This window comes from Orycteropus afer, unplaced genomic scaffold (assembly GCF_000298275.1).
Source record: "Orycteropus afer afer isolate SDZICR_OR568_19922 unplaced genomic scaffold, OryAfe1.0 scaffold00013, whole genome shotgun sequence".
Classification (NCBI taxonomy): Eukaryota; Metazoa; Chordata; class Mammalia; order Tubulidentata; family Orycteropodidae; genus Orycteropus; species Orycteropus afer.
Window position 1 is genome coordinate 4,386,717 of NW_006921600.1, and position 10,802 is coordinate 4,397,518.

General features: G+C 36.8%; 1 protein-coding gene across 1 annotated transcript in view; it reads left to right on the plus strand.

Annotated features, from left to right (window-relative positions):
- The window catches only part of USH2A (usherin), a 1,482,371-nt gene that overhangs the window by 426,376 nt on the left and 1,045,193 nt on the right, over positions 1-10,802 (plus strand). The window contains exons 16-18 of the mRNA XM_007952540.1: positions 2,942-3,436; positions 4,459-4,728; positions 6,505-6,674. Of these exons, the coding sequence (XP_007950731.1) occupies positions 2,942-3,436; positions 4,459-4,728; positions 6,505-6,674 (935 nt within the window). The remainder of the gene's footprint in view (positions 1-2,941; positions 3,437-4,458; positions 4,729-6,504; positions 6,675-10,802) is intronic.

Genomic DNA, 10,802 nt, shown 5'->3' on the forward strand with positions numbered 1-10,802 from the left:
CTTCCAAAGACTTCTCCAAAAGAGTCAAAAGAGAACCTACAGATTGGGAAAAAATATTTGGTAATGACATATCTGACAAGGGACTTATCTCTAGAATTTGTAGAAAACTTCAACACCTCAATAACTTCACTTCACCAAGGAGGATACTCAAGCGGCCAACAAACATATGAAGAAATGCTCATGATCATTGGCTATTAGAGAGATGCAAATAAAAACAACGAGATACCATCTTGCTCCAGTAGTAGTAGCAAAGTTCAACGAGACAGAAAATAACAAATGCTGGCAAGGTTGTGGAGAGATTTGGACCTTCATACACTGCTGTTGGGACTATAAAATGGTACAACCATTGTGGAAAACAGTATAGCGATTCCTTCAAAAGTTGGAAATAGAAATACCATTTGACCCAGCCATTCCATTACTAGGTATATACCCTAAAGAAGTGAAAGCCATGACAAGAACAGATATTTGCACACCCATGTTCATCGCAGCACTATTTACAATAGCCAAAAAATGGAAACAACCTAGGTTTCCATCAGCTGAGGAATGGATAACCAAACTATGGTACATACACACAATGGAATACTATGCAACACTAACGAATAATGTAGAACCTGCAAAACACCACATAAGGTGGATGAACTTGGAGGACATTATGCTGAGTGAAATAAGTCAATCACAAAAGGACAAATATTGTATTAGTCCATTATTGGAAAAGTTTATCTATAAGGAAATTTTCTTTGTTGGGTTACCAGGGGTGGAAGGGGAGGGGAGGGAATGCTGTTAGATGGATAGATATAAGTATTGATTTGGGTGAAGGGAAGGGCAGTGTACCAAATATGAGTGACCAATATGGCAGCATTGAGGATGTGAAAGACATAGAGAGGTACATGGGAGGTACAGACAACAAAGATGAACCCTTTTGCATTGTCAGTGAAGGCAAGCATGGGTATATGGGTGGATACATGGGTGGATAGGCTGAACTATTAGGTATGTCTATGAAATGGGGAGTGTATCCAAGATCATGTACAAGGTTGGCAGACAATGGTCCTATAAGTTTATGTGAATGATCAGAATTCCCAGGTGTATAGTAGAGCTGACAAGGGGCAAGGTTGTGGTCACTGCTTGGTCACAGCCAGCTACCCAGAGGGACCGAATATATTTGAACCTGTGGGCTGGGGACCATAGTCGCAGGGGACATCAAGCTTAATTGACATAACATACTATACAAAACATTGTTCTACCTTCTACTTTGGTGAGTAGCAACTGGGATCTTAAAATCTAGCAAGCTGCCATCTAGGTACAACGATGGGTCTCTCCTCATCCAGAGCAAAGAAGAATGAAGAAAACCAAAATTCATGGAAACAATTACTCCTAGTGACTGGTACACCATCCGATCTGCAGCCTATATGACTATGAGACCAGTAGAACTAGATGGTGCCCAGCTACCACTTTCATCTACTTGGAAGGGGATCTATGTAGGAGATCCTTGATAGAGAGGGAGAACAATGTGGAACAAAACTCAAAATCACTTGGAGGAAAAAAAAAGGGGGTGGGGGGCCAGGTTTGCTGGTCCGATAGAGCCTGGTGGAACCACTGAGACAATGGCCCCTAGCTGTTCTTCAGTTCTGGAATTGAACCCACAACTGTGATTTCCAGCCAAACAAAATACAAGCATATAAGTTGAACATTTACCTCAGGTAGTTACACTCCTTGGAGAGAAAGAAGGGCTGCTTATGCACAGGGAGGCAGCTCAGGGGACAGGAGTGCATGGAGGGATGGACACTGGGAAGAGGGAACTATGGGGAGGAAGTGGGAGAGGAGCTGTTGCATTGTAGTAAACTGTGGTCAATGTCATGAGACAAAGTGTGTGTGAACTGCTATATAGAAAGTGAATTTACTCTATAAATATTCACCCAAATCACAATAAAATAAATAAATAAAATTTACAGCCTTGGAAATGCTACGGGACAGTATTACTTTTTCCTAGGGAGCTCTGGTAGCAAAGTGCCTAAGGCACTTGACTGCTAACCAGAAGGCCGGTGGTTCAAACCCACCATCCACTCCTGGGAAGGAAGGTTGGGCAATCTACTTCTGTAGTGATACTGCCTTGGCAACCCAAGAAGGGGTCGCTATGAGTCAGGACCAACTCGATGGCACATAACAACAACAACAACATTTTTTCCTAAAGGGTTTCTATGAGTCAGAATGACTGAATGACAGTGGGTTTGAGTTTTTTCTTTCCCCCACCCCCCTTCAGAGAATGGGGAGATTCAGGCACATAGTTGATCATTTCCATTCTTTACCTTTTTTTTTTTTTTTTGGTAAATAAATAAACAAACAAAAACCTCATATATCTTCCTTTTTTCCCCCCACAATCCTTCATGCATAGAAGTACGGCTTGCCCATAATTACCCTTTTATAAATTCTCCATTGCTGATAATTAAAGTGTCAAAAATTTAATGTCTTGATATGATAATAGCATAATCTCACAGTTTCCATAGGTCAGAAATTCAGGGAAAGTTCCTATCAAAGTGTTCGCCAAGGGACAGATACTGCCTATAAGGTGTATTTTGCAGAACGCTAGTCTATAGTATTTGTGTTTGACAGATAAAACAGTTACACAGAAGAAACAGTTATTTCTGTTTCAGAAAAGTGCAATACTTTTCTTTTACACCTCCTATAAAAAGGACACTATATTATCTAAAGAGGACAGCAAGAGCTTGAACAACTTCTAAATATTCCTTACTACAAGTGACACTTCTGTTTTACTTTACACTGAATAATAAAAGTAAACAGTATATGCATTATTTAAATAATACTGTTATTCAAAAAATGGATTTGCATAGCTTATGTAGTTAAATTATATAGTAGTAACGTAATTAGAAAAGACTCCTTACCAATTTGTAGACTGTAACTATTTTCTTCTTTTTTCAAATTTCAGATATTCAATACTTCTCAGACACCACCCTGTCTCCGTATACCTCATATTCCTATTACATCAAGACCACCAATGTGCATGGTTCAACCAGGAGTGCAACTGTCACTTACAGGACAAAATCAGGAATCCCACAAGGAAGTGTGAACTTAAGTTATATCATTCCTATTGGCTCAGACTCTGTGACACTTATCTGGACCACACCCTCGAATGATTCTGGTCCTATAGAAAAATATGTTTTGTCCTGTGCTCCTCTAGATGGCACCCAGCCATGTGCTTCCTATGAAGGTCATGAAACCTCAGCTACCATTTGGAATCTGGTTCCATTCACCACATACCATTTCTTTGTACAGGCATGTACTAGTGGGGGCTGTTTGCATAGCTTGCCTATTACAGTGACCACAGCCCAGGCCCTTCCCCGAAGGCTAAGTCCACCTGAGGTGCGGAAGATCAGTTCCACAGAACTTCACATAGAATGGTCGCCACCGTTGGAATCAAATGGTAGGAATTCGAGGCCCAGATTTACTCTTCCTGAGTAAAAACATGAATGAGAATCTAGGAGTTTGGAATAGTACACTGAGAGTCTGACAATTGTTTTCATGGTTATAGCTTCAGGATATAGTAATTGAGTTTTCTAAAGACATGAACTATTGTTTGTCCCAGTTAGTGAAACGAGTATATTTCTTTTAATCTAATAAAAAATTCCATTCAATTAAATTGCCCCTTAAAAGGCTAGTATTATCTTTGCTCTTAATGACATCTGCCACCATGCAAATGATGCTTATAATTTGACACTTACTTATGAAATGCATTATATTTGACTGTGTCACAAATTAAAGCACCCAAAAGGAGTAAATTTTCTCTTTTAAGCAAGAATAGGATGTAAAATAATTTTTAAAAATGTATAGGTTAGTTGACTCCATTAAGTTAATTTTTGTGTTCAGATGGTTGAACTCTTGGTTATATAGGCCAGATACATTCATATATTTTTAGTAATTTAATATCATACAAATATCAAAGGAAAATGTTACTTACATTTTTAAGTTACCTGATAAAACTAAATAGAAGTTCACAAATTCACTATAATATTCTAACATTTATCTAAACAAGACTTAAGCTAAATAGATAGTTAAATTATAATCTCCAAATTTGAAATTATATATATTGGAGTTACAATGATCAAATATCCCAAAGTAACTAGTCATTCTTAGAATATATGATCCTTCATCCAGAAAAATATTGAATTTACCAAACATAAGTTATTTTTTGTGTGTACACTTTTGCCCTTGATTTGATTTTTCCTCAAGTATGCCTCTTAGTAGTATTTCATAATCCATGTATCCTTTAGTTGGTTGTCTTATGTAAGTACCTAGCTTGATTACTAAAGAAAGGAGACAAGTAATATTGTCAGAAGAAGAATGAAAAACCAGCACTCTTTGACTGACCTAGCCCCACTGCCACCTCCCCCTAAAATTGACCAGTTTGTGTAATGAATTACTTGGTTCCCTGTTTCATTTTTCTAGGAATAATTATAAGATATGAACTGTACATGAAAAGATTGAGTTATGATGGGGAAACCATGTCTGCAGAAAGGAGAGTTTTTCAGAGCAGTGGCTGGCTCAGTCCTTACCCATTTACAGAATCAGCCAATGAAAATGCACTGCAACCTCCTCAAACAAGCACAATCATCAGTGGCTTGGAGCCATACACCAAGTATGAGTTTAGAGTCTTAGCTATGAATATGGCTGGTAGTGTGTCTTCAGCTTGGACGTCAGAAAGAACAGGAGAATCAGGTAAAGATCAATTCTTTGAATTCTACTTTTAAAACTCCTGAATTAAAGTATTGCCTCAGATTAAATTCAATAATGCTGAAGGACATTTTGAAAAGCAAAAATTACAGGGTTGCATGTTGTTGTTGTTGTTGTTGTTATGTGCCGTCAAGTTGGCCCTGACTCATAGTGACCCCTCCTTGGGTTGCCGAGGCAGTATCACTACAGAAGTAGATTGCCCAGCCTTCCTTCTGAGCAGTGGCTGGTGGGTTTGAACCACCAGTCTTCTGGTTAGCAGTCAAGTGCCTTAAGCACTATGCTACCAGAGCTCCTGAGGGTTGCATAGGTCATAGACAATTTTAATATATGGGTTGGTTATAAATACATAATATCATAAAGTATGTAAAGTAAGTTTTAGGGACAACAAAGGTAGATTATTTAGCTATTGCTTCAAAGGTTGAAGAGGACCTCTGATGGTGCTGTGACTAAAGCATTGGGCAGTCTTTTGGGGCATGTTTGTTTCTGGTCCTGAAATGGGTTAGCAGCACACATCATCTCAGTCTAAATTTAGCACAATTGATATTCAATGAAAGAGATAATAATTACTAATATAATATCTTTTTTTTTTTCATTTCTCATTCCAAATGAATAGTTTAGGTACTAAATGATATGTGGTGACAGAAACCTAGACATTAAAATCTGTAATACATAAGTGTATTTATGAGCAGTTGGCAATATGATAAGGAAGGAAGGAGAATTAGTTTTTTTTTTTTCAGATATTGTCACTAAATCAAACAAGATTTTTAACCCTCCGCCTTAATCTTTACAGTTAAAATACATCATATTTTAAGAACTTTTCATAAAAAGAAAGAAAAAAGAAAAACCTCTTCTTATCCTCTGAACTTATGGATATCCAAGAAACCCAAGTCTTGATGTAAATTTGTTAGGACTGTAGAGGATGAAGAGTAGTTTTAGGTTGATGTCCAAGGGAATCATATCATGAATAAAATGTGCATTGTACTTGAGCATCTCTTAATGACTTCTAGCCATCTTGGACAAATAATAGTGCCATGATAGCACAAGTGATGAGGCATGGCATTCTGGAAGGGGAAAATCAAGGTCAGAACTGAAAAGTAATAGGTGAAATTGTAATACTGGACCCTCATAATCTTATGGGTCACTGCCTAATGGAAGTGTGATGAGGTCCTTTGATAATACACCTTTTGTTAGCACATTTAAAATCCACATTAAGATCTCAAGGATGGCAGAGAGGAATATATGTGTGTATGTACTCTGAACATTACAATCAAGATTTATAAAAAAACTTAAAAATTTTTCTTTGGGATTGTTTGAAACAATTCAGATTTACCTGTTCCTGAACAGTACCAATATTACCTTGGAATTTTCCTTTACACAAGAAACCTGTTATATCACTAGGCACTGTTCTGAATTTTGTGGACTGAGATGTACTGTTTTTGTGAGTTCTTTCAAATACTACATAAGACCTGTAGTTTCCAGCTCAATTATCCCCTAATTACTTTCATGAACATCAGCAATTTACCATAGGATTTTTATTTTATAAATGGATAATACCTTTGCTGGTAATATGAAGATGGAGAACATCCTTGCAGTTAACATGAAAAGGTGAATACCTTTTAGAGATGCTAGTATATTCACTGATTTTTAACAATCAGAACATTTTATAAGCAAAAGGGTATTTCAGAAAAAAGAATAAACTTGTGAATTCAGTCTTAAGCCTTCTGAGTACAGCATTCATTATTTTGTTTTTGCCATTGACAGTGCCTGTATTCATGAACCCTCCTTCAGTCTTCCCTCTCTCATCACACTCTCTCAACGTATCCTGGGAGAAGCCAGCAGATAATGTTACAAGGGGAGAAGTTGTGGAGTATAATGTCATGATGACTTCTGAGCAGTCATCTCAACAATCTATTCCAGTGGTGTCTTCACAGGTATTGTAATTTTCAACTAATGTCCTTTCTGAATTGAGTGATGGCTTCATTTTGCCATTTTCTGAGTTTGCAGAGTTTTGTGACAGAATTCTCTCTATATATTCCTTTAGATGGTACATTTTGTTACTTGATATAATAAGTAAAATCTGTGAAAGCTGAAAACTCTATTAGGTAGAAACCTGTCAGAGAAGGAAAATTCAAATATTTTCCACTAAATAGAGAGTGATAGAAAAGTAGTGACTGCACCTTGTCAAAAGGAAAAAAAAGTTGTGAGACCCAGGAAAACATCGCAGCTCTATCAAGTGAGTACTCTCACAGGTTTCACTGTGATTCCCCATGATTTTATATTTTTATCACTTTTTTTTCTCTAATATAAGCATATACTGAAACAAAGTCATAATTTTGGTTAATAACACTTACTCTTTCCAGTTAACATATATTCTTAAATATCTTACAAGAAGCTGACTTTCATTAGCTACAAGTTATCATATTATTTACACATGTAATAATACATTTAACCAATGAATAATAAGTTGATATTGTATTGTATTTAATCTTTCAGGAATATAAGTGATATTGATGAGAACATCATAGATATATTTTGCACATTTCTATTTCTGTAAAAAAGTTCTGAAGAATGGAATTTATCATATCTTATAAGAAAAGTTATAAACATGTTTCAAGTTTTGAATTCAGTTACATATTGCTTTTTAGTAATTTATACTCCAGGTAATAAGGATAGGAAGAATAATTATAGTTAATAGTTATTGAAGCTTTGCTGTGCACATGGACTAATTCATTTGATGTAGCTAGTGATTATGCAGGATGAGACACTCTTGTCCCTCCAGTTTATAGTTGTGACTGATGTATCCAAGGCCCATTTTCCACCACAGAGTTGACGAATGACAGAGGTTAGTTGATGTCAAGTGGATGATTCATTCTGTCTACTAGGCTATTTAGTGCCTTCTCTGAGGGAGGTGCTCTTGTGCATTAATAGAGATTCAAAGACCTCCCCACTTCATGCCCACTCCCATGGATCTAGCCACATTCTTTCTCCCCAGAATTCTTTGTTCCTATTTGTCTAATATTTATTCTTTCACTTTAACCAATACAGCTAAGCCATTGCCATGTAGTCAAGAAGTTTCCCTTGGGATACTTCTCTTTCTACACAAAGCGGATGATATGGGATACTGCCCTAAGTTCTGGCCATTGAGAGAATTTCTTCTCATTGATCTTTTCAAGGGCATTCATGAGTGGGACTACAGGGCAATGGCCATCTACTTTTGGCTTATAACCACATATTAAGACAACCCATTTGTGAACAAAGCTGTAGTTTCTTTCACTTTATCAGCACTTGAGGGACTTGCCATGGGCCATAAGTGTGAGTTGAGGTTGACAATGGTTGATGGCAAGGGAGTAGGAGTTGAACCATCTGCTTATGCAACATATTGTGACTTCTAGCTTTGTTTATGCCCTATCTTAAATGCCCAGTTCCATCTTAGGATGCATTTCTCTTGGTCCCACCAGACATTGTGTCTTAGCATGTCTGACAAAAACCTAGCTCATAAAGAATAGCTTTGGCTGGCTGTGTGGTCATTTGATGTTCTATGGTCATATGCTCTCTTTTTCACTGAGGCCCAATAGCATTCTATTCATAAGGTTTTCAGTGGACATTTTTTTTCCCACAGTGGATGGCCCCATACTTCTTCCCAGTCTCCCTTAGTCTGGAAGCTTTGCCAAAACCTGTCCACTGGGGGTGACCCTGCTGGTACTTGAAACATTGTGGCATAGCTTCCAACCTCACAACAATACACAAACCACTACAGGATGGCAAACTGATAGATGAGTGGTTGAAGACAGCTACCTGGACAACTGACTGGAAGAGATCCATATTTGCTCCCATCCCAAAGAAGGGTAATCCAACAGAACATGGAAATTATCAAACAATATCATTAAAATCACGAAGAAGTAAAATTTTGCTAAAGATAATTAAAAAGCAAATGCAGCAGTATACTAACAGGGAACTTCCAGAAATTCAGGCTGGATTCAGAAGAGGACATGGAATGAGGGATGTCCTAATAATGTCAGATGGATCTTGGCTGAAGGCAAAGAATACCAGAAAGATATTTACCTGCGCTTTATTGACTATGCAAAGGCATTGACTCTGTGGATCATAACAAATTATGGACAACATTGAGAATAGGAATTCCATTCAATGGGAATTATTGTGCTCATGAGAAATCTATACATAGAGGAAGAGGCAGCTGTTCAAACAGAACAAGGGGATACTACATGGTTTAAAATCAGGAAGACTGTGTCAGTGTTGTATCTTTTCACCATAATTATTCAATCTATACGCTGAGCAAATAATCAGAGAAGTTGGACTATATGAAGAAGAATGCAGCATCAGGATTGGAGGAAGACTCATTAACAACCTGTGATATGCAGATGAGAGAATCTTGCTTGCTGAAAGCAAAGAAGACAAAAAGCACTTACCGATGAAGATCAAAGACTAGTGTATATTACACCTCAACATAAAGAAAGCAAAAATTCTTGCAACTGGACCAATAAGCAACATCATGATAGTTGTAGAAAAGATTGAAATTCTAGGGATTTCATTTCACTTGGATCCACAATCAACATTCATGGAAGCAGCAGTCAAGAAATCAGATGTCATGTTGCACTGAGCAAATCTGCTGCGAAAGTCCTCTTTGAATTCTTGAGGAACAAGAATGCCACTTTGAAGATTAAGGTATGTCTAACCCAAGGCATGGTATTTTCAGTTGTCTCATACGCATGAATAAGGAAGACTGAAGAAGAGTTGATGCCTTTTAATTGTAGGCAGTGCACTACAGCATCCTTTCAGTTGGTACCTTTATAATTACAACTTTATTTAATACCCCTGGCCCTCTATTTCTTTATTTAGAATATATTTATTAGTGTGTTTTTTTTTTTAATTTTTGGTTGTTAAGTGTCAACAAGTTAGCACTGATTCATAGTGACCCTTCATACAACAGAACAAAACACTTCAAAGTGCCATCTTCACAATCCTTGCTATGCTTGAGCCCATCGTTCTAGCCACTGTGTCAATCCATCTCATTGAGGGACTTCCCCTTTTTCACTGACCCTCTACTTATCCAAGCATGATATCCTTCTCCAGGGATTGGTCCATTCTGACAACATGACCAAGTAGGTGGGACGAAGTCTGGCCATTCTTGCTTCTAAGGAACATTCTGGATGCAATTCTTCCAGAACAGGTTTGTTAGTTCTTTTGGAAGTCCATGGTATTTTCAGCATGCTTCACTAACACCACAATTCAAAAGCATCAACTCTTCTTTGGTCTTCTTTATCCATTGTCCAGCTTTCACATGTGTATGAGGCTATTGAAAAATACCATGGCTTGGGTCAAGTATACCTTAGTCTTCAAAGTGATATCTTCCCTCTTTAACACTTTAAAGTGTTAAATTCTTATGAAGTTTTATTTAGAAAGTATTTATTTGTTCTCTATTATGAGTAATGATAAAATTAATCTCTTCCTCTTCCTTCTTTTCCATGTCCTTTATTGGTTGATTTTTGTCAATGATACATATATTTTGGATATTTATATTTTTTGTTTTATTTGTTATACATATTTATGTTTAAGTTAATTTATTTGTTCCAAATAACATGTTTATCCCCTAGATATTTCAGTTGAGGTAATCATTATACATACTTCATCTCTTATGTTTTGTTTCTACCTTTCCCTTCCAGTTAAATTTTAAATAATTTTTTATATTGTGCAGACATTTAATAATGCTTATTCTCTTCTCTCATGCTTATCCCCATGTTTATTATAGTTTAATTTCTATGGTTATTATAGTCAACGTTCACTTGAATCCTTTTGATATAGTTTCTCTATATTGCCTCTTGGTTAGCTGACGTTCTTTCATAATTTTCTAAAGAAGTGTTTGTAAGGGAAATAGTCTCTGAGTATTTTCATGATTGTTAGTTTGGACCCACACAGGTCGCATCTTTTTTTTTTTTTTTTTATTTTTCTCTTCTTGGTCCTTTTAAACATGTAGATGTTACTTTACAACTTCTGGTACTGAACACTGCTGTAGAGAAGTCTGAGGCCATCCTGATTTTTCT